Source organism: Chenopodium quinoa, unplaced genomic scaffold, assembly GCF_001683475.1.
Source record: "Chenopodium quinoa cultivar QQ74 unplaced genomic scaffold, ASM168347v1, whole genome shotgun sequence".
Lineage (NCBI taxonomy): Eukaryota > Viridiplantae > Streptophyta > Magnoliopsida > Caryophyllales > Amaranthaceae > Chenopodium > Chenopodium quinoa.
In genome coordinates this window covers 433,602-458,791 of record NW_018745454.1, presented here as the reverse complement: position 1 = coordinate 458,791, position 25,190 = coordinate 433,602, and the positions used below count along the sequence as shown (strand labels likewise).

At 35.1% G+C, this 25,190-nt stretch overlaps 2 protein-coding genes across 3 annotated transcripts; both read right to left on the bottom strand.

Annotated features, from left to right (window-relative positions):
• Positions 1-1,799: 1,799 nt before the first annotated feature.
• On the bottom strand, positions 1,800-11,581 carry LOC110714426 (protein transport protein SEC16B homolog). Of its 2 annotated transcripts, XM_021892937.1 has the most exons (15): positions 11,242-11,581; positions 9,015-11,051; positions 8,580-8,897; positions 7,876-7,995; positions 7,673-7,795; positions 7,395-7,553; positions 7,086-7,211; positions 6,692-6,826; positions 5,682-5,809; positions 5,206-5,314; positions 4,831-5,127; positions 4,226-4,366; positions 3,763-4,061; positions 2,723-2,814; positions 1,800-2,570 (listed from the first exon to the last, which is right to left on the bottom strand). In XM_021892937.1, exons 2-15 carry the CDS (start codon positions 10,896-10,898, stop codon positions 2,515-2,517), a joined length of 3,987 nt encoding a protein of 1,328 aa, XP_021748629.1. In that variant the 5' UTR covers positions 10,899-11,051; positions 11,242-11,581; the 3' UTR covers positions 1,800-2,514. The 2 variants fall into 2 exon arrangements, with proteins under 2 accessions (XP_021748629.1, XP_021748628.1); XM_021892936.1 differs by having other exon boundaries at positions 1,800-2,814; positions 11,242-11,579.
• An 8,253-nt stretch (positions 11,582-19,834) lies between these two features.
• On the bottom strand, positions 19,835-21,714 carry LOC110714521 (zinc finger protein ZAT9-like). Its single transcript, XM_021893053.1, has one exon. The coding sequence runs from the start codon at positions 21,390-21,392 to the stop codon at positions 20,328-20,330; it is 1,065 nt and encodes a 354-aa protein (XP_021748745.1). The 5' UTR covers positions 21,393-21,714; the 3' UTR covers positions 19,835-20,327.
• Positions 21,715-25,190: the final 3,476 nt, after the last annotated feature.

The window sequence follows — 25,190 nt, the reverse complement described above, 5'->3', positions numbered from 1 at the left end:
CTGCCTATTACGTAGTATATATTTTAGATCTCAAAAAAAGGAGCTAATATGTTTCTTATTCCACTAATCAGTAAGCACAACAACCAATATATCAAGGCACTAGGCCACTAACCATTTCCAAGAGTATCATAGGTTTCGTAACAAATGAATCAAAAAACACAAATTTTGGGTAAAAAAGAACAATTTTTAAAAACCATAATTAACAAATATTGTAGAATTTGTAAAATAAAAATCAAAAACTTTATTTAGTTGCAGATCCCTGAAACTAAAATTATGATTGATCAAAAGCAATAAGAAACGTTTAATTGGAAACCCCAATAACTTTAATTGGGAACCCCAATAACTTTAATTGGGAACCCCTAAAAGTAAAATTGTGAAAAAAAAGGGAAAAAAAATCAAATTTATCTTGAATTGGTCTTCAGTCGGCGGGAGTTGTTGCTTGCATAAATTAAGAGCCAATGTAAATGAAAAAAAAAGATAAGTTTAAAGGAAACAAAAATAAGGGAAAGAGAAAAGAGAGGAGAGAGAAAGAAAGGAAACCAGCCATATATATGAAATAGAAACGTGGGAGAGGGATGAAAGAGAAGGGTAAATTTTTAATGTTCTAATCTGAGCCGTTGGTGGTTACTAAAACCTAAGGGTGGAGATTTCTTTTCTCATTTCTTATTTCTCATTCTAGCAAATCCAATATATATATATATATATAGGCACCATACTATAATTGTATTATTGCATCACTTTTATATTCATTAAGTTCACTTAGTCAAAACTTAAAGTAAAACATGATTATGGAAAACAATTGAGGACATAAATGTGTATAAGGTAACACTTGTCTAATTATACAATAGATGTCAATTTGGGCAATTTGATCAGGTCAAAATGAACTGAAAGGGGTTAATTATAAACATTTAAATTTGGCTTGTAGATTAAGTTGGGTTAGTTATGACTTATAAGAAATAAGCAAATCGGTCAAGTTGGTCATATTTTTCTCTAGGTTGTAAGGAAATCAAGTCTTATTCGAGTAGAGTCTTATTCAATTCGGGTTGAAATCAATCATGTTGTAAAGAGTTTAGTCAGGCTATATTGGATTAAAATAGAGTTTAGTCTTTTGGGTTTTCATTACATATCGCATCAAATCAATCAGGTACTATATACATATATTGGGGCAAGTCAATTGAACATTGGGTGCATATTGAGTCAAAATCTACCCGATTTTGGATCCATATTAAGTCGGACCAATTACACATCAAATATCTTAGGTGAGGTCATTTTGGGTACGGAATACATATCAGATTGAACCAACTAAGTATCAAATTAACTTAGGTAAGACCATTTAGGTATTGGATTAACTTAGGTTCGACCATTTTGCATATTGAGCTAAAAAATATGTCATGAGTTCAATTTCGTGTTCATTTTCTGTTACACTTATTCATAAAATGCACAAGAAACTATGTAGAACATGAGTTCGATCTCGTGTTCATTTTGTGTTACACTTATTCATAAAATGCATAAGAAACTATGTAGAATATAAGACAATCGCATAACATGATATATTGATCAAAACCGACCATATTCGAATCGATTTTGTTTTGTGTCAACTTTATGTTTTCTCTCAATAATTCTGTGTTTGTGTCAACATATAACAATGTCAATTCTGAGACTATCAAGTTTATGTACTACCTTCGATTTTTATTATTTGCAACTTTGAAATATTTTATATCTCACAAATAATACCCCAAATTTGCAAATAATAAAAATCCGAAGTAGTACTAGTCTTTTTAATCAAGTGGGAGTGAGAAAAAGACAAACAAATGTACTCCTCATTTATCAAGGAGACGTCATTTACTCATTCAGAACATGTATAGTGTATTCATGTACCCGTGTGATGTAACAAAATGGGGGAATATACAACAAAATAACAAAGATATCTTTATGCAGTATGTAGTTTCTCTTGAGTGAAATTTCCCCTATGAATGCATCGGGAGGAGCTTTACTTTGACACCTCACCACTCTTTCTTGCAGCGATCTTTTCCCAGTAAATCAACAAATTTATCTGTACAACAATGTCAAAATCCTCACCTCCTTTCCCCCGAACTCAAAAGATCTCGGGGATTGTATACCACAAATGACAGAGGCAGCTACTACATGATCTGCATAATCTGTTTATGAAACCCACAAACTTGTCTGAAGTTAGCCTTATCATCACCCCTCCGACCTGTATATAGTTCATACTATAATGCTCACCACTTTCACCAAGGTCAAAAAGGGGACGAACTGCCATACTATACTGAAATATACAAATTTGGCCACATCATTTTGAAGCTAGACTTTGTGAAGCTCTTCTGTCCCACCGGTATTATCTGAAGTAAATGGTTTCATAGAGCATACTAGGTAGATTGTGGAAAACCAGATGACCCTGGAGATCTTGATTCATTCATTCCAGTATGATTTGACAGATCAAGGCCTTCGCCCCATGATAATGTTCGCCTTGTATTTGAAGGTAAAGAACCATTGCTATTTATCATGCTTCCCGCTCCCTTGTCCATGCTTGAATTCCGGTGGATTGTTGACTGTGGTGAAAACATTTGAGGTGATGAAAATGAATCATGACTTTTAGATGTGGTAGCATTGTCATCCATAACAAAAGTTTGTTGTGTACTTTGGGTACTGTCAGTTTCTTGTACTCCAGGAACTGGAGTAGGGATAAAAAAGTTGGGATTACCAATAGCAGGTTTTATAGCTGGAACAAGAGGTGACGGTGCTTGGAATGAGTTTGCTGGAGTTCCTCCACCTTTGTTGAACGTATCCACATACCTAAAACAATCATAACATATAATCAGCTTCCAAACCGCCATAAGAAATCATTAAAGCTTGTCCAATAGCTCAAATAAACCATTGGAGAAGAAATAATCAAGTCCTAAAAAGAGCGGGAGGCGGGAAAATCTACAGCAGCAAAAAGTGAGAGAAATCTGATGCACAAGAAAAATAGAAATCTAGACAAGATGCAAGGGAATAAAAAATAAAGGAAGTTACAAGTGTCTCGGTATACTATTTGTACTTTCAACTTTCAAGTCATGAAAAAAACACCTCTAGGCCCGATGTATACAGTGCTTTTGGCAAAAGATTAAAAATATGTGATTGGAATTTAAGTAGGATTAAGCATGATGTATCTCACAAGGATAACCTGAGTAATGCCTTTTTAATACTGTTATCATGCCCAAGTAAACAACACACTTTTGCCAGGCATGGAGCTATACAAAAAAGGTCAAATATAATAGAAAAATTCTGGAAGTCGCTATAGAGAGGGATACAAGAGGAAGTGCTGGAGAAAGACAAAATAAGGAACAACGGGCTTGAGATAGAAGAAACAGAAGTTTGAAATTAGTTTTGATAATCTCAATGAAGAAACTTAAGTTTTACAGGGGCAGAGATAGTTGAGAGCCATAAATTTTCCTAATCAATTTTTAAAATCACTCAAGTCCCCATTCTAAGGTGGTAAGAGAATGGAAATAAATGTTAAAAGAAAAACGCATTTTATCGTGGAGATGCCCTATGAGATTCATATCAGACATTCTAGGTCAGATTATGAAAAAACTTCATAACATATTCCCTTGAATTTTTGCCCCATGCCAAACGAGATGTTAGAAGGGATATAACATGTGGATGTTTTAAGTCCAAAACCTTAAAAGCATTCCAGCCTTCCCATGTCCCTGCCACCCAACCTACTTGTGGTCTCTTCACAGAAAGATAGAAAATATATACCTTGATCGAACACTCATTCTCCCACGAGCTGAAAAATGATTCGAACCAGACGGAATGGGTGGTAACTCAGCACCCTTTCCATTGAAATTTGAGTATTTATATTCAGGTTCCCCATTTGCATGAACTGTCGCACTAACGGATTCGTCTTTTTTGCTGTGATCTAGCATTCCATTCATGTACGCAGTAGTTGTTGGAGGTGGAGCCAAGGTCATTTCCTCAGCTTGAGGTTCAGCACCTTCTTCAACCCAGCGCTTAAGTTTTTCATCATAATAGAACTTATTCGACTCCCCCAGCTTGGCCTGCAGAAAGAACAGGAGTAAAGACAAATCAGTATGTATTTAAATACACACAAACACAAAATAAAAAATAAAAAAAGAGGACCACAAAACTGTAAGCATCTCATAAATTAAAACTATATCAATCTACATAAAAGGTGGAAACCAAAAGGTCCATTCTGACTTGCCTGACGATCAGAACGAGATTTTAGCACCAAGCCAACGGTCTTCTGGAATATCTGTGAACCAAAACGACCAAAGCGAGAGGAACTGCCTGACACTGATGTATGATCACGTGGACTAGATGAGCTTGATTTTGGTGATTCATCCTGACAAAAGAGACAGAATTTAAACTTTGAGCAGATCATGATATCAATTTAAAAATTGGCACAGCAGTATATTTGTTGTGCTCTTATCTAAATCATGAGTATAGTAAATGGAACGAACGTAAAAGGATCATAATTTCTTCCTTTTGGGTCTAGTGCAGACATGCACCAAAATTTATAACAATACTATTAATGTCATGGAATATCATCCATATGTCACCAAATGTGATCTTTGACTCTATCAAAAGGAAATAGCAGACCGGTCGTCCCCATGACCCATCCCCAACAACATCATTGTTCTCAAAGTTCCACCATTGACTCGGAAATATTTTGACCCAAAATCCTAATTTCAAACATCACACTACCATATTATTCTACACTAACAAAACAACAAATTTGATTTTGACCTAGCAGTGAAAAACTTGAAGAGAAAAACTCAATTTAGTACAGTGATACTAAAAATCTACCTTTCCTGGTGCTCTACCAAAGTTAGGCTCTGACATGCTTCTATTATGCATTGACATTCGATTGCTGCCATCAGCTGATGTAGATGTCATTAATGAAGACATAGCCATTGTGGACTGACTACTAGAGACCCGTGGCCCCCTTGACTGATTATCATTCTCACTGTGTTGGCTATTATTTTGTGATGTTAAAGGTGTAGGTGGTGGTAAGCCTCCAACAACCCGATGAGCAGTATTATCGAAGAAGTTCAGCAATTTACCCACCAGTTTTGCTCGACCAAAATTGGTTGCATAACCACCCTGCAAATGGTGTAATTATTATATCAAAATATTGAGAGTGACAACTACTACATGTAGTAGTATACTAGGAAAGCATACCTGCTGATGGATTTTTATCCGCTCTTCAAGAGAAGATACCATATGTCGCCACGCATCAACCTCTGGTGATCTACCAGTTTTCACAGACTTCAAAACTGCTTGACAGTATCTAAATAAATGCAATAATGTTACAAACTTAAAATAGGGTTACTGACATGTGTAATCATACATTCATAAGAGTAATGTTGTTCTGGAACTTTGTACGAGTATTAATTACTAAGTAACCAGCTTCAGTGAAGTCTAAACCAGACGCAAAGATACTATATCATTTTTGTATGTTAGTAAATTACAAATCCAAATTGACAAGTTTCAGTCATTTAAGTATTTCAGGAGCACTTTCAAACATCATATGGTATTGCAAATGACAAATTACTCAGGCTAGCAGCATTGAAATACCCTATTTATAAGACCGATAAGGCAAATGGGCACCTGAAGTGAAAAAAAAAAAAGAAGGAAGAAATTTAAACAGTACTTACTTCAAAGAATCTGACATTTTTCCAACTTCTGCCAACATACAAGCATATAAAAGCTTATATGGCTGAAATGGAAGCAGTACACATTGAGAGTTTCCAAGCACCTTAGCATATTCATATAACTCTGTTCTCTGTGATTTTGACAAGATAAAAGCCATTTTAGTTAACTTCTCAAAGAAGAAAACCCCAGAGGGGGGAAAAAAAAAAAAGAAACACCAAATGTAAAAACTCTTCCATCCGAAAACTGCCATGATAATATGATTTTCCTTAAGATTCTTCATGAAAGTTGCTTCATTCTTACAATCTTTCCATACTCATTTAGGGCAGTGTCATCTTGATATATCCAATCATCAGCCATTAAAATTGCAAGTGGATACCTTTTATCCAAATAACCCAAAGTATACATGACAGTATATTTTGGACTGGGAGAGTTGAAAACCATAAGATCATGTAGCTATTTGTTCTACATGTATTAATAAGCCACAAGTCCCCAGTCAATCTTCCCATACAAAGAAAACAGTAAAGGAGAAGGATTTACTGAGACAGTATGATGAAAATTTGAAATTAATTGAGGCTAATATAGTTGATAGAAGATAAGTAAATAGCCAAAAAAAGAAGAGAAACATAAGATGATTGGTGAATAAGCCAACAACTAAATCCAATCAAACAAAATGCTTTGTATAACAAACAGAATATCTGAGTAAGAAACTACACTTATCAGGTTATAGAGCAAGCATGTGCATTTCACTTTCCAATGCAGACCTTTAAATCTTGAAATCATCTAAGATGTCTTTCACTTCACGTTAAGTTTGTTTCATGTTTTTTCAAATTATTCTACTCGAAACATCTTGCCACCATCGTCTAATTTGCTATATCCAATCAAATTTCTATCCTTTTCTCAAATACATCCATTTGCATAAGCCAAGCATAAGGAGAGGAAATACAGAGCACAAGAAAGGGATCCAAAGGACATGACATTAAACAGAATTTGACTACCAAAGAATTACAGATACCTGAATCGCCTGAGGACTGGCATAAGTTCTTGGATATTTCAAATGATTTGCACCAACAAGGCAAAGTCTAGCACTCTCTGAATACGACTCAATGTTAGATTCAGCAACCAAGTAACAGATATGAGCTGCTGTCACCTACATGGCAAGAAATTGTTGCAGGAATGTCAAAGGCATACTCTATTAAATGGAGGATACCTATCAATTTGATTCAAAACTTTTCAATTAACAAGATCCCACTTTAAGAAGAAAGGATCTTTCATATGCAATTTGTCATCCCATGGCCCATAGAGTTCACAAAGCAGAACCTAGTTCAACTATTCACCCATTGCAGATCATACAAGCATTAATATAGGGGTCTACAAAATGAAAAGGAAATATGTGTTTTGCACCATACCTCATCCTTCTCTCTCCAGAGGCAATCCCCAAGGTGAGTGATTACAAGCTCATCACCTTTTGTCCTGTTAGCACTTATCATGGCCAGATTCTCTTTCCAATCATCTAGCATACCACCAGGCCCAACCTGTAGTAGCAAAAAAGATTAGGGGGCAGATAAAAATAGTAAGACCAGGTACACAAAATTCTAATTTCAAACAAAGGAAACAATCTGCATGATTCCTCAACAAGGTTCTAAAGCACAAACTTGAAAGCAAAAGCCAACCAATACCAGTAGCTACTGTCTTTAAATTTAAAATAGGCATATTACCCCTGATAAGTTAGCATTAACTCCATTTTGTGCGCTGCTTGGAATGGAAGTGGAAAATACTTCAGCAGGCTGTCCAGCAATTAAGAGACACAAAGTCCTCAGAGGAGATCCAGCTACCAACTGGTGAAGAGCCATTTGCTTCACGGTTTCACCATAAAACTGCAATTGTTCGATTAATACAAAAGTCAGGTGTAATAATCATTCATCTGAAATGTGAACAAATTTAATCCATTCATTCACAGAATGTGATGGAAGCAAGAAGTTGCATCATTAAAAACCTGTTCACCAAGCAAAGTGGCAATAACAATAGCTGGTCCCCACAAATGACCATTCTGTGCACATTGAAGAGCCTCCATCTTTCTACCAGATACAAGAAGCATTTGCACTTCTTCAGTCGTTGCCTGAAGCAAAGCAAATTAGCTAAAAACCACATTGACAATCACAACACAAGAACGCATGACCAAAAAATAAGATGATATACCTTCATCTGTCCCTCGGAAGGCATGTTCTGCAAGCACTGGGAGATGGCAGGGAACTGTGCACTATTTCTCTTTGCAGATGAAAAAAGCTTTGCCAATTCTGTCTCTGGGGAATCATTTTCCTAGTCAAAGAAAACTTATAACTCAGCACTAATATAAACTCAAACTTGGATACCTTAATAAATGAAACTCCAATGACTTGAACTGCCAATTAACACCTGACATGAATTTAGACACTAATATTCACGTACTAACAGCAACAAAGTTTGTGTTATGCCAAAAGTTCATGAGTGATTATCTAAATAGAAGCTGCAAACAAGAGCTCATAAGCACAGGCTTACACTAAAACTTATTCCACACAAGAATGAAATAAATCCACACTAACTAATTCCCAAATCAATAAGTGATAATTTCAGGGTTAGGTGTTTTTTATAACACCGCATCCAAACTAATAAATTCTCATTCCAAAAAAGGGAAAGTCCAAAAAAATATGTGGAGTCTGGAGACTTTCTTGTAATATGAATCCTGCTTCACCGCCAAATCTAGACCATCCACACCAAAGACTTCAAAATACATAATTTTCTTGCTAGGTACAGAGGAAAGCAGACCACCAAATACAAAGATCCTTGTTCACACATGCTGGAAATTTAATTTTCAAGAACAGAATAAAGTTACTGATTAACATATAATAACTAAACAATGCTACCTTCACATTATGGTCAGTCCCAAAAGCTGACCGTAGCCTCCCATAATATTGACACGCTATTTTCAACAAAGAGAGAAGCATTTTTATAGCTGCACCATCCCTGTAGTCTGCATCTGGGGTGTTACCACTTGCAATTCTGTCATCAATCCATTTATTCAGCTCTTTGCTTCCAACATTGCCTGAAACCAGTGGGCCTGAAAACGATTGCTGGCATAGAGTATGAAAATATTCACAACCAATTCCAACATCTGAACCATCATTCTTCGGCATGGCTACTTCCATCACATTCAGAACACTGATGACACCTCCTGCTGAGTCCTTCAAATCAAATAGAAAAAACCTTGAGAGAATTATCATTTCCTTTATAACCTAGTGACGCGGTAAAACCGTAAAATCAATAACTGATTTGAGGTATCCATATAAAACAAACCTTACCTGACTTGCATATGCTGGTTGTGTAAATAAACTACTCTGATCCTTCATGACTATAAGTTTTCCGCCAAATCCAAAAGAGACCAGGGCATGTGGAGGTCGTCCATCTGGTGACCTCCCCTCACTGGAAGGATAGGATAATTTGCCATTTTGAAGTGGCTGCTGAGTAAAATTGAGGATATTTGGACCATTAAAGCCAGTAGCAGAGAACTGTTGATCAGATGCATTAAAATGATTATTGTATGGCTGAGAGTTTCCAGCAGAAACAAAGTTTGGGAAACCAGTTTCACCAATTCCAACATCTTGAGATCTGTTAACCTCATTACTGTTATCAAAAAACTGTCTTGATTGTTCATTTAGTAAGGATTTTTCATACGGAGCAGCACCTACTCTATGGTCTGTTGGGTAATTAGCAACACCATTCGATATAAATCCATTTCCATATTGTGTGTTTCCAGTAGAACTGAAGGCCTCACTATTAACAGGTTGCATCATATTCAAAGTGTCCTTCCCAGAATCACTCCAATGCACTGGCTGCTTTAATTGGTAAGGATTGTTATGGACTTGTTCACCCTGACTATAGGTTATATTTTGTTCAGGGTAGTAATTAACTGTACTAGCACTCCCATAAGACATTTGTCGGTTTTGATCCAATATATTTGACTGGTTGGTCGATGAAATATAAGACTCTAGTGATCTCCATTCTAGTGCAATTGTATCATAATACCAACCAGGATATTGTGGATTAAAAATCATGTGTGCAGGATACTCAATGTTTCCAAAAGCAGCCGGATCCCAACAAGCAGAGGTGCCTGCTGTACTTTCCTCGGGCATACTCCCAGATACAACACGAGCTGTCTGCTGAGGAGAATAAACATCAGATATCAGATTGGCAGCAGCCCCCTCATATGTAGACAGACCATTGGCACCAGAAGCATCAACCTGGAACCACTGTCCAGAATTCGGATCATATTTCCAACCTGGATATAGGCTCTCCCAATATTGAACACTATATTGGTCTGGCATCCCTTGTTCACTTTCTGCATACAAAGCATGCGACGTAGCTTCTCCATTTTGCACAAGACTATATGAATCTGAAGAAGTAGCTTGATTAGATGACACACCATCCAAAGTGCCTGGTGAAATCATAGACGGAGCAAGTTGCATATCAACTCCATTATGCCCAAAACTATGTGCACTAGGACTAGTAGCTTGAATAGACGAAACACTGTCCAAAGAACCTGATGTAACCATAGACGAAGCATGCTGTGTATCTTCTCCATTATGCACAAGACTATATGAAGTTGAACAGGTAGCTTGATTAGATGAAACACTGTCCAAACTCCCTGATGCAACCATTAAACCATCGGTCACTTCACTAAAAGGATCCTCTGAACCATCTCCTATTTGATCAAAGAAATCCGCATATGAAACCTGATGTGTAACATCACTAAGTGCACTCCATTGCACTTCTTTAACCCCCACACCGGCATTTGCACCCTTCCCACAAACCCTCGAATCAGATTCACTATCTCCCCCGACAACAAGGTCACTAGACTCTCGATCCACTGCTTCAAAAACTCCAGTGACACCACCATCACCACCCTCGACACAAAACTCTTCCACCTTTCCATCACCATCCCCACCCTTTTCACTACAATCTCCTTCAACACTACCTACATTATCTAAGCTATCTACGGTGGTGCCAGTGGCAGGGGCAGCACTGACTTCATCAATACTCAATTTCGCAAACGCTTGCTCATCATTACTCCCTACATTATTCAAAGACCTAGGTTCAAATCCACCGTCATCAACCTCATCATCCACCAACTTATCAAAAAAATCCTCATCCGTCTGATCCTCCATTGTAAATGGAGGTGACGCCATCAATCAAATCCTTATTAAAACAAAAACAAACCCTAAAATCAATCCCAAATCACTTAATTTACGCTCAATTTCTATCACAAACTCCTCAAATAAATTATCCCCAATTACACCACGAAATCAATCCACATTGATCAAACTCTTCAAACAAATCATCTGAAACACATAACAGTCACAAAATCAATCCAAAAATCCAACAATTAAACATAAAACAAGATCTAAAAAATCCAAAAAAAAATAAATTCGAATTCCGCAATCAATCAAACCGTAATTCGAAAAATTAAAACAATAACAATCAAAAAAATAAGATTCACATTATACAGAATAACAAAATAAGTAAGCATACCCGATTAAATTCGAAGATCTGGAGATCGATCGAAGAAGAAAGAGAAAGAGAGAGGGTAGAGAGAGAAAGACGAAGAAGAGACAAAGAATAGATGAATTAGGCAACAGCCGACAGATCACCGCAACCCATCAACCCAGTAGCCACCACGTAGGAGGTCATTTAATTATTTCATTTTTTGGTGGCAAATTTTGTGATTAACGATAATACTTTCCTTTTTTTCATAGTAATAATTTTTTTTTGGTTTATAATTGGATTATTGCTCTTTATGGAATTTATTATCGACGTCATCCGTCCAATGATATGCTTTTGTTTCTGGATAAAAAGAACAATTTTACGTTAGCTAAGAAAAAAATTCCAAAAAATGTGAATAAAAAGAATTTGGTATTAGATATAGATAAACGTTAATCAAATCTAATACAAGTACTCCTTTTTTTAACTTATCTAAACTTATTTGGTATCTGAAATTATCTTATCTTGCCGTCTTCATATCTAAACAGGTAAAATGTTTCAACTTTTTGCATTGTCCATCTAATTCATTCAAATAATGTTTGTGATTTATACAAATGAATAAATTTGACTTTTTGAACTATTCATTTAATTTACTTTGACTAATATTTATGATTTTTACGTAATAATATTTATAGTTAAGAAATCATCAAAATATAAACACTAATAACACTTATTTACGCGTGTTTTTTGTCATGAATTCCTAATTCTATACAATTTCCAAGAGTATATTCAATGCTTATATATAGCCCTTAAAATAAATAGTTCATTATTAGTAAATTGTTACGGGTAATAGTTTTATTTATTGATCAATTAAAAATAACGTTTCATACATATAGAGGGAGTATCTTAAAGTAAATTAGGAATCCCTTATTAATCTCTTGTTTTGTTTTTTTCCATGAGGAAAACAGCCGAGATAATATTAAACCTTATAATATATTTGTGCTAATGTATTGGATATGTTTTTTTTTTTTTTTTTTTTGACATAAAAGGTGTATGATGAGAATTAATCTGAGGATCCTTTTGGGAGTGAAGCTCTAACTACCTTAGCTATCACTCACTCTCAATATATTCAAACAAAAGCAATGTTGGAAATTATATATATCATGGAAAGTTTTCTTTTCTAAAAATGCAAATATACAAAGATATAGGAGGATTGTGGACTTAGGGGTTAAAAGTTGGCAAAACAACATTCGTATTTACATATATATTTGGAAATTTTGTTTTTTACCACCTCACAGAAACACGAAAATTGCTTTTACCACCTCCAAAAAAAGGTTTTACTTTACCACCAGATAAATTTCCAAATATTTGGTATTACCACCACTTAACTGATTTCGTTTAGGAATCCGTTAAGTGGGCCCATAAAGCCACGTGTTGTGTTATTATTGGCCAAAAAATGAAAAAAAATAGAAAAAAATTAAAAAAAAATAAAGAAAAACCTAAAACTAACCTAAACCTCCTGACCCTTCGAACCATGACACTCCGAATCACCAATCCCCCGCCACCACCGCCCTCTCCCCAACCCAACAATTCCCTCCCCAAACCCACCACCGGCGTCGCACCACCAGCTCCAAGCCACCTGAACCCTCCCCCTCCCTTTCGCGCAACCCTGTCGTCTCTGAAAACAACAAAACCCAAAACCCTCAAAACGACCACGAATCTGGCCACAATGGCCAAAATCGACTGGTTTTGGGGCTTAGTGGCCTTAATCGGCCGATTTCGACCTTTTAAGGCCGGATTCGTGGCCGTTTAGGTGGGACGAGGGTTTTGTGTGTTGGTGGTTTTTGGGGGCGATATGGTTGCGGGAAAGGGAGGGGGAGGGTTCAGGTGGGTTGGGGCTGGTAGTGCGACGCGGGTGGTGGTTTCGGGGAGGGCTGTGGTGAGTTTGGGGGAAGGCGGCGGTGGCGCAGGGGTGGTGGCTGGGGTAGTTTTAGGTTTTTTTGTTTTGTTTTTTTTTTAATCTCTCTTTTTTTTTTGAACAAATAAAATGCTGACACGTATTACTGTTGGCTACACTTAATGGAATTTTCGGATGGAAATCGTTAAGTGGTGGTAAAACCTATCTTCGTGTTTTTTATGAGGTGGTAAAGTAAAACTTTTTTTTTTGGAGGTGGTAAAAGCCATTTTCGTGTTTTTGTGAGGTGGTAAAAAACAAAATTTCCTATATATTTTATCTATTTATTATCCAAAAGTAATTACAATACAAGCATTCATTTACATTATTTTATGCATTTCGTTATTCATTAACAGCCTCACGAGGCGGGGATGATTTAATGAAAATATAGGGATAAATGTTACTCCGTAATATTTTTTCTAAATGTAGGTGTTGCTTGGGTTTTTCAAATGTCTCTTCGTGCATATCACTCCACTTATGATAGCATGAGAATTTTATGATGATCGAAAATATTGTTTGGCATCAATGTGGTTTTCTGTTTTTTGGTTTTTTTGTTTTTCAAAATCCTATAATATATGTCATATAATGAATTATAAATTAGTCAAACCTGTTAAAATCATGATAAATTTAAAAACTGACAACTAAAAAGTGAAAACATCTTTTTCTTGTTTTATGTTTTTGATTTTTTTTTGAAAAATCTGAAAACAAAAAACCACGTCATACAACTGAAAGTTGCTCATTTTTTTTTTTCTTTGATTTATCTACTATAACAAAATACTTCATGGTAAGAGTATAATGTTGAAAATAATTGGAGAAAATTGTGTCAGGTAAATAGAAAAACAAAGAAGCGCTGAATTTGGGCCTAATATGGGAAACTAATCTCCAGCGGTTGGAAGTTGGGTAGTATATGGATAAGTAGATTGTCAGGATAACAAGACCGTTATGTCCAAAGCCCATCGAATATAATTCTCCTTACATACTCATATAGAGATTAAGGCTAGTAAAACACACAAGTAATGAGATTAGAGTAGACCCACCTAACCAACTAACTATAATCAAAAGGCAAAAAACAACTACGTAGTAATATAAATTGATAAATTGAAGGCTTTTCTAAACTTTTCATTGAACTAAAGAATATATTTTCATTAAATTTAAAGTATATGGTTTCCAACATGATAATTTCCAAGTTTTTACCTATTAAAGATATGAAGAAAAGAGAAAAGATACAGCCTCGAGGGCTAAAAAGTTTATGTACAAAGAGGTAAAAAAAAACAAGGTATTCTTAATAGTTAAGTTAAAAGTTCACTAATTACCCTTGGATGGCCTTTTTTTCGACTTACAATATTAGTGTTTTACTTTGTCAGCAAAAAAATAGGGGTGTATGGAGTGTTACTTTATCAACACCAAATAGACCACTTGTACTAGGTAATTGTCTTACATTTTTTTTTTCTTTCTAAAAGTTATCTTTGAAGAAATTAATTGAATTTCATGGATAAACATTTTTTTTTTGGTGTTTTTTTGGTAATAATCTAAATAATTATACGGATAACTATCAAATTCAACGCATCTATTTCAAAATTAATCTAACTCAGCCTCCTCCTCCGCTAGCCTAGCCGACTCGGCCCAAAATTGAGCAGATTTTATCGAGCTTTTACAGCAATTTTCAATCCGAACTTGGGCCGCCCTGAGCAATCGGACTTTAATTTCCTTGACCTAGCCCGAAGATGGCTCGGCCTGCCATCCCTAAATTGATCACCTCTAATTGTTCATAATGCAAGATCTAAACTAGATAGTGTAAAACGAAGAATGTCAAAAGAACATTAAATCAGCCCAAAAGATGGAGTAGAACATTCATGCTTGGCCATTTAAATCAATCAATAAAGTGGGAATTAAAAAGGAAGATCGATCATAGACATTTGACTCATTCCCCATTTATTGACTAATATTTCAGTGCCATGTCTTGCCAAAGTCAACAACCCGGCAAAAACTTTTTAAAAGAGTTGTCACATTTTGTTGGTTGATTTAAATCTCCTTTTTTATAAATAGGGTCCACAAAATTTATTTAAAATTTTAAGCTGGACCAACTTAGTAATACTATAGATCTACGGTATAAAATTTTGGCGAAAGCTGAGAAACGCCACTAAAACGTTAAATAAAATAATTAAAAGTAGAAGTATATTACTGTAACTTGAAATAAATATTAATTACATTAATTGATGCGTGATTTTGACATGTAATTTCAAATTAATACCATTTTAGAATATATTTTAAAGGGTTATCCAACGCCTCAAAGACATTCATTAGCAAAATCATAATAATTGTATGTATATGAGCTTGTAAAAGACGCACTTATTGGAGTTATTTCCCATGACGACTTTACATGAAGAATATCATCTACTCTATTATTCCTTTCTTCAATATAAATATAACCCTTATTATTTACTTTTTGCATTGAGCTTGTAATATTGCTTAATGTACGATGAGATAAAGACCAACCCACCGACTAGTTTGAGACACCAATCAATTAAGCTAACAACTACTAGTAAGTAGCTAGTAAAGCAATTATGCTAAGCCTTCATATTTGGCTTCCCTTTCTAAATGGGTTAGCAAGTCATTAGTGTTTGGACCAAACTTATTTATGTTCTATCCCATGCCGACTTGTATTGTTATTAAAGATTTGACTATTGGTTATTGCAATATTGCGTAAGTGGTACAAAGTATAACCTAGTTATATATATAACAAAATATATATATATATATATATATATATATATATATATATATATATATATATATATATATATATATATATATATATATATATATATCACTTCTTAAGTTATTATAGATATGTATGTGTAAAGGTTTTGAGTAGTGTAATGTAAGTTAATAACTAGTGAGTATATATTATTGTGAAATTTAAAATGATAAGCAATAACGCAAAATTAGAACTTTAGATTATTGTGAATCTGCGATCAATTATCAGTATATATTGACAATATTAGGACTACGTACTGTTTTTTGACAAATGAGGCATAAAGACATTACAATTTATAAATAGAGGAAGAGGATTCAAACTATCAACTTATGTTGTAATTAGAAGGGAATTTTTTCAATAAGTATTTTTCATCTAAAACTTAATCTTCAAATCTCCTTTAATTCAGTGATTTTTTTTTTTTGTAATTAAAGGATTAACCGATTAATCAATTATATCACTCTTACTAATGAGCTAGTAAATTAAATCTGGCCTCCATAGTCCATTCTACTCAAAATTTACGTTGCCCTAATTGCGGTATTGGTCAACTCAAGGAATGGACCATGGATTGACTAACAAGTAGCTTTATTAGGTTGAATTTATTCTTGTTCGTCCGTATATTTCCGTGAACTTTCTTTATAATTGATGATCATGGTTCAAGCATATTAATACCGTACTTAATAATGAAAGTTATGTTTTTCGTAAAAAAAAAAAATGAAAGTTATGTTTTACTTTGTTTTTATTTTATTTTATTGTAATTGTATTTTTTTTTTTGGTGAAAATTTTATTGTAATTGTATTAAAACATGAATTACTAACAAACCCTTGTATTCCGTACTCCCTTCTCCACGAAAAACCCTCATTGCTGAGAAATGAGAATGATTAAATGAAAAAGTGTGTTTTATACTCCAAACTTATTCAGAAATGTACAAGAAGTCAAGAATAGATGCATACAAAAGAAAGTACTGGTACTAAACTACTTATTATGCAAGAAAATTTTATAAATTCTGCAACGATCGATTTAAATGTGAGATTGCGGCCATTATTAGTGCGATCATTTTAATTGGTCTATGTTGAACTTATCTATAGTATACGGAAATCATTGTATATATTTTTTTTTGGTAGGTAAGATGAAGAGCCCTTTCGGGCCAAAACCCCTCATATCTCTTATGGGTCAACCCGACCTAGATTATCGTGCTAGACCATTTGGGAGAGTGGGGGAAGGTACGAGAATCCTATCCCCTAAATTGTCACTAGTGAGGATTAAACCTCCAACCTCATGGTTGAAAGGTGTTCTCCTTTTCACTAGACCAAACTTAGTTCGATACACGAACACTATTGTTATGTATTGAATACGCACATAGTACTTATCCCGTATCCTTTTATAAGGCATGTTAACTACTCATATTAAGTGGTACTCGTATTATTTAGTAAGTTTTAGTTAAAAACGCATTTACGTGGAGTTAGTTTTAATAGAATAATGGATTAACGGTTAGTTTAAATATAAACTTCTATATTAAAACAAAATTTTAGATATACTCGCTTGAAAAAAAAGAGTAATTAAATCAGATAACAATCCTAAGGCACGAATTGAATAGTTAATTCGTTTGGCATCGTTGTGGTTTTATGTTTTTTTGGTTTTTGGTTTTTTAAAAGTATACAATATATGTCACATAATGAATCAAAAATTATTTAGAATTATTAAAATCGTGATAATTTTGAAAACTGACAACAGAAAAGTGGAAACACCTTTTCTTGTTTCCTGTTTTTGGTTTTTAGTTTTCAAAAAAAAAAAAAACAGAAAATTGAAAACCAAAAATGATGTCAAACAAGCCCTAAACAATGCATAACTTAAATATTGTTTTTATATAGAAGGGGACTACGAGACCGATGATATAGCATATATATAAACAAGTGGGTATAATTCATGAATAATTATTATTCTTCTGATCCCCTAAACATATAAAGCTTATTGAAGAAAAAGGGATACCCATTGGCCATTTCCATATATTGATCCTTAAAAAAAAATGAGGCAAGCATCCATTATTCATTTTAAAGCCACTAAAGTTCATACTTCTTGCAAACTTATTAAGGGAAAGCAAAAGATTTATCAACATGTCATTCTCGATTGGGTTTCTATTCTCTAGCTAGCTCTAACTTATTTACTTTAAAAAAAAAGTCCTTAAAAATAAAACTACATACTAATTGGCGCACTAGTGCTCCATTTTAATTATCTTTTTACCTTATAGTGTTTAAGGTTGAGCTCAAAAAAATGACGTGGAGGTGTGGAGCAGCTGAGTAAGGGAGGACATTAACTATTCAAGGCTAAAATGTTTTCTCTACCCCACTAACAATGCGTGTTTGATGGCCAATATAGTTACTTCGTGTACATATATAGCACCCCTTTAACAATAGTGCAATAATACCGATTTTTGATTGTATAGAGAGTCACAAAGAGTTTAATATGTACTAATGTACTCGTATGATCTTATAAGTTGAGGCTTGACAGTTGACACCTATCGGCATAAATTTACAATACACAGTGTAATTTTAATATAAAAAAATGAGAAAATATATTTGAAGATATTAACAGAATCCAAGCAATAGATGGGTAACTTTAGGCATGCACCAAATCAAAGGGGCTGAAAAAGCAACATAAACAGGGGTATAGGCAAAGCTTTTGGGTGCATCATGCAATATGCATGGCCCCAAAGGATAGACAACAGAACAATTTAATCAATGGAATAATACCTTTACTTATAAGGGGTGGTGGAATCCCCACCCTATTTATAATTTTATTTTATTAATATTATTCATAAATTTATATGTTTTATTTTTTTTTATTTTTTTCAAAAAAAAGTGCTACTAATATATATAATGGCCTGCATTACAGAAAAAATGTGCTGAAAAATGGAGACAAATGAAAGCAGTAAACTGGTTGCAAGCATTGATTATAAATGAGTGAGTGTGAACCTGGGTTTCTCCATGCTTTTCTACAGTTCTATTGTTGGACTCATTACCAAACAAACCTCATACCTACCAAATTTAGTAGTCCTACTTCAACTCCAACCCCTTTTTTTTAAAAAAAACTTATCATAAAACATATTCCAAGAAAATTTAGGTTTGAATTTTAAAATCGACAAAATTTATTTTTAACGAGTATTGAAAACATTAGTAAATTAATAATTCTGGATCAGTGATTATTAACTTTTTACTCTGAATCATGCACAAATCATCAGTTTTCACTAGACTAGTAAATCAAAAATCATTTTTTTAAAAACTAATTAATAGAAACGAGTTGAAGAGAGTACGTATGATCAACCTAAACGCGGACCAATAATTGATAACCTAGGTCATTTTGGTGAAGTACTAGGTAAGCTAAGACATCTACACATGTTTTATGTTATAATGCGTGTGAGGTTATACCATACGGAGTAGTACAAATTAAGCAAATCAAAAACTTAAAAATGAGTACATTATTATTAGTACATATGCTGCATTATCTTTAATGACTTTTTGTTACACTATGATGAGTAGTAGTAGTAGTACAAAACTACAAATACTGAATAAATAATTTGTGGAAAAGTTGTATTATTAAATATAAGGTAACAGTAATTGGAAAAAAGAAACAGAACTATAGTATATGTACATGTCAATATGTCATTAAAAAACCAAGAAAATAACACATTGCTGATCGTCCTACTGCTTGACCCAACTCGGCCAACTGTATGATACAACTTCGACAGGTGGAACTTACTATTTTTATTCCCCTAAAAATACAAGGTTCTTATTTATTCAACTTTTTTCGGACTCACCTTTTCCTTCCCTTTTATTTTATTTTATTTTTTTTTTTTTTAATTTTTTTTACCTTTTAAAAAAAATTTGGAGTATAATCTCAACTTCCCCCCACCCCCAAAAAAAAAAAAAAAAAAAAAGTAGTTGGAATAAACTAATTGGAGAGGCAGTTAGCTAAAACAGCTGGAAACTAGGAACAGTCCTTCTTCAACTTCATTAAGCTTAAACAAATCTCAACTATACTAATAAAATTACTTAAAGCCAAACTTAATTAGCAAATGAAACTGAACTACATACCACTACTAATGTAGTAACTTAACTAATTAATATGATTCGATTTTCGAAAATTTAACCCTACCTGGCTAGATAAATATGTTTTTCACGATTACATTAATAGTAATGAGACAGTCGTATCAATAACATCAATAGTACTAGTAATAGTAGTAGTAATTGATAATTACAGACAAAAGATCAAACAAATTTGTTGCAACCCTTCAAAAAAAAAAAATATGACTAAGTCATATGATAAACTCAACTACTAGCAAAACAATGCTAATTAAAGTTGATCAATACTAATCTTTTTGTTTAAAAATAAAAATAAAAATTACCTTTTGACTTTTAAAAATTTTGTTGATCAGAAATGAACATCAGAAACAGCTGAATCATCTTCATCTTCATCTTCAACAGATGCAGGAAGATTAAGATCAATCAAACTATCACGAGTAATAATCTTGGTTATCTTACTATTATCAAGTAAGTTGTTGTTATGATCAACCCCATTATTCGAAACTATAACATGAGATCTTTTGTGACCACCAAGAGCTTGTCCAGAAGCAAAAACTCTTAGACAAATTGGACATTCATGAACCTTCTTTATCATCGAATCCAATCCATCATCCACTCGATTTTCGTCTTCGTTAGTGTAATCAGCACTTTGCTCAGATTCATTAACTCGAAGTTTCTTATGACTCGCTCTGTGACCCCCTAATGCTTGGTACGATCTAAAACCTTTGTTACATGTATCACACTTATATTTCATCTTCTTGTTATTATTGCTGTTCTTCATCGTTGTTGTTGTTGTTGCAGTAGTACGCTTACCAACTGAGCTATTCCACTTGTCACGAGACATCATCATGAGACAGAAGGCTAAGTCTTCATCGGAAGTTACTTCCGTGATCGAGCTACCTGGTGGGTCCGCCTCAACATCAACCGCACTCGAACCACTCGATTTATTCCTACCACCTTGAACATAATGTTGTTGTTGTTGTTGATGATGATGATGAAAGTAGTGATAATCAAACGAAGTTGAAGAAGCCGGTTTCTGAAGAATCCGCTTTGATCTTCGCTTTCGAGTAGGATGATTCTTCTTCATAAACGACTCCGTCTCACTTTCTCTATCTTGTAAAGTAACAAGTGACGATGATCCAGTTGGCTCAACGACTATAAATTCATCATCACCACGAGTTGCAAATTCAACCTCGTCTTCGTGTTCTGAATCACTTGATGATAAAAAGTGTGACACAGACGATGGTGGTGGAGATTCAGTCTCCGACACGGTTTCGCAACTAGGTGGTGGTGGTGGTGGTGAGTCGGGTTTCGAAGCGATACCATGATTAAGCATGTGAAACTTCATGTGCCCTCCTAAAGCTCTCCCATTTGCAAACTTCTTTAAACAAAGTTTACATCTATGTCTCTCCATTTTTTGTTCCTCTTGTTTAGAAACAGAGTAATCAAGCTAAAAACAGAGTAAGGAAGAAAAAAAAAAAAAAAACAGGGGAAATTGAATTTGAAATAGTATATAAATTAAGCTAAAAGCTTATACATTTGAGTACTTTATTTATTTTTGAGAATTTTGTAAGAGTAAGGGGTGAACTTTGCGTGAGGTGTGTTTTTTTGCACAAAAGTTAATGTGAGAGAGAAGAAGGTGGAGATTGGAAGCTTATATGAGTAGGTGACAAGCATTCCTCCACCAAGCTCATTTATACCTTTTTTTTTCTTTTTCTTTTTTAGAATTTTTTTTTTTTTTTTGGTGGGATCTTCTTTTAAGTGAGGAGAAACGGCAAACGTAATTTATGAGGACTTAATTACGCGTTTATGTGCATGAAATCATAAAAGAACAAACATATAACATGTTTATTTTCAAAGCATTTTTATTTTTATGCAATTATGCCCGTTTCTCTACTTGTGTGTTCTTGATTGATATGTTTGATTGTTTTTAATTATTTCCATTCCTTGTATTTCTTCTAATTTAAGTATCAATATTATCTTGTATTTAAGGGAATAAGCACGATGTGATATGGAATTACCATGATATTTGAGATTACGATTAATGATATTTGATTTGGAGCTAATTACATATTTACATTATAATAGAAGTATCGTAAAGGATTAATATCTCGTGTTTTATAATCAGCTAGAATCATATGTATCTTAAATGATTTTTTTATTTTATTTTTTTCTAGAAAGGAGATAGAGTATCCCTATGATTTTATGATCAATAGTGCTTCACAAAGAATAATTCATTTTGCTTTGTACTTGATGTTTTTATTATGTGTCTGTGGGCGTATAACAATAATGTCCAGATTCTACATTAATACGATTATTCTAGCAATAAATAAGATTTTTTTTTATACAATAAATATTTACTCTTATTTGAACTTTTAAAAGTTCATTTTATAGTTATTTTGAAGGATTTTTTTTATATTTTTTAAATTCATAAAACTTACATGTGCCCTTTAGCTCATTATAGACAAGCTAAATATTGGTGGTATTCTTATTGTCCCATTATAATTATTATTGTAACTTACATGTGATACAATATCCTAATTTATAATCATGATTTGTTACTTTTAATAGATTCATCTTCAACTGATGTTTGACTAGCCACCCACAGTCCCACACTCAGTGCAAATGTTCATTAATTTGTGTTATATAGTATGCTTGTTTTGCATCCCTTAATATGTATAATTGTATATTAAGTTAGAAACTACTACATGGAATAGTTACTTTGTGTTAAAGAGACTATTCAAAGCTTTATTAGGTTGTGAAGTTTCAATTTGACTAAGTATAATTAACGTTAATTAATGTATTTAATTGTATTCACCAAAGAGTTACTAGAAGTTAATATATACTTAATTATATACAAGTATTAAACTATTTTGGCCTTACTTTATTTTGTCAAAAGATGTAATCAGCTTCATGTAACCTTGTAGCAATGCTCCACAACAAGACGAAAAGAAGAAATGGGTGTACCTTAACATACACTAAAGTTCACGGGGCTATGACCTAATAATAGTTGCAACAACTCAAATATATATCCACATGTCAAAGCCCACTTTGTTGGTTTTTAATCAATTCATGATGTAATTCATGATCAACTCAACACTAGCTAAAATTAAGTTGGATTCCTAAGTTCACACTTGATGATCCTAAAAATAACACTAAACACGTTTTATTACTTTGTCACGATAACACTATATGTCTATCGCCAACTGTAGGATGCTTATAGTCATAATAATTCTGTATTTACTATCTTTGCCTGTTTAAAATTAGCGAACAATACTTAATACTTCGTGTTTGGGTCCAATTTAGTCCAATTGGGCCTAGGCATTAAATGATCCAATTAAAAGCCCAAGGTCAAGGTTCAACTCTCCAATTGTGCTAAAGTCAAAGGTCAGCCCACAAAGCAAGCCAATTGGGCTAAGGCCCAACCTCTCCATGTATGATGAGGTATAAAAGCCATCAATATTGATACATCTCATATGTTCATTCATATGTTCATTCATTCATATGTTCATTGATATATTCTGATATATTCCATCAAAGCCTCAAGCAACAAACTCTCTTGCATAGTGTCCTCTTCTTACACATTGTACTGACTTTAGCATCGGAGGGGCCTTCCTCGGCAACACCCCCGAGGCTAGTTTACGTGTGTTTACTGTGCAGGAAACCTTCGGCCCAACATAACTTGGACCGAATCCAGCCTTCTCCGTTTCAGCGGACCTTCGGCAAGGTCCCATTGTTTTCACCCGAAACAATTTGGCGCCGTCTGTGGGGAAGACTTTCAAAAATCTTTAAGCCAAATTCCTAACCAAGATCATCTTGCAATTATCTTAACAGCAATGGCTAAGAACCGCAAGAGCAAAAGCCTCCGTCAAGGAGCGGGCGAAAATCCTAAAACCCCTACACCATCACCCTCGCCGGACCGGAACTCTCCCAAGGGTGCCGGCTCGGGGGGAGGATCATACAAGGAGGATTCCCTATCTCCCGTAATTCATGACTCTCATTATAGGCCGAGTTACTCTCGGTCTAGCAGGGGTGAGTCCGATCATAAGACACATTCAGTGTCCCAAAGCCAACCATCGGCTGCGCGCCCTCATTCCCACACTCGGCCGAGGACCCCTTTGACGGGGCCCAGCTCGGAAGAGGTGGCAAGAGCGCTGGCAGTACTCATGGAGGCGATGAGGGCACAAAATATGCCACCACCTCGTGATCGAACTCCTCCGCATACCCGGCATCAGCGGAGGAAGTTAGACCATGATGGTGGGAAGCTTCCTTCCTTCCGGGAACTGGAAGAGTGGGAGGAGGATTCCTGGAAAAATGAAAAACAGAGGAAAAAGAACCCTCAATTTTTAAAAGGATCCTCATCCTCAAGACCAGAAGCGCATAAGAGCAGCAACTCAGCTTCTCGGCCAGAATCTACTCACCGAGAACCTGAGACTGTTCGCAGAAGCGTCCTTGACCGACTCGACGGCAAGGAACCGAGCGTGCACAGTCGCCTCTCGTTCCCTGCAGCCGAGGCCCAGACTTCCCAGCCAGGGACGAAAACCACTCCTACCTCTCTAAGAGGGCGGAGCGCGGTCCCTTCGGCCAGGAACAAGGGCAAGGCCGTTATGCTACCCGCCAGTTCACCATTCGAGCAATGGATACTGGAAGAGCGCGTACCCACGGTTAAAATACCGTCGCACATCACATATGACGGGACCACGGATCCGAAGGATCACGTGGCCTCGTATGAGACTCATATGCATCTTTGCCCCAGATCCGAGGCGACTTGGTGCAAATATTTCCCAACCACTCTCAAGGGGGTCGCGCAAGCGTGGATCTCCAAGGGAGTAAGGCAAGGCTCCATAATAGGGTGGGATGATCTGTCCTCCAAGTTCAGGAGCAAGTTTTCCACGGCAAACCGCCGAGAGAAGACTACCGCAGAGCTCATGAGTCTGCAACAGGGGGAAACCGAAAGCCTCCGAGACTACCTGACCCCTTTCAGTAACGAGTCATCAAGCGTCTCCCAGCTGGACCAGGGGCTAGCCGTTTTCGCAATGCAGAATGGCCTTCAGCCCGGAAAGTTCCTAGACTTCATGGTCATGCATACCCCGCAGACCTTGGAGGAAGCTCTTAATGCTTCGGATAAGTACATCCGAGCCGAAGAATGGAACAAAGCGAAAACCCAACCTCAATTCGGGGGAGGGAAACAGAGACAAATACCCTTGTCTGA

Coding starts and splice junctions, on each gene's coding strand:
- LOC110714521 (XM_021893053.1), bottom strand. CDS start 21,392: ATGGAGAGACATAGATGTAAACTTTGTTTAAAGAAGTTTGCAAATGGG.
- LOC110714426 (XM_021892936.1), bottom strand. CDS start 10,898: ATGGCGTCACCTCCATTTACAATGGAGGATCAGACGGATGAGGATTTT. Junction 7,796..7,875: donor CTTCCGAGGGACAGATGAAG/GTATATCATCTT, acceptor GCTTTGCTTCAG/GCAACGACTGAAGAAGTGCA. Junction 7,554..7,672: donor CCACTTTGCTTGGTGAACAG/GTTTTTAATGAT, acceptor GAACAATTGCAG/TTTTATGGTGAAACCGTGAA.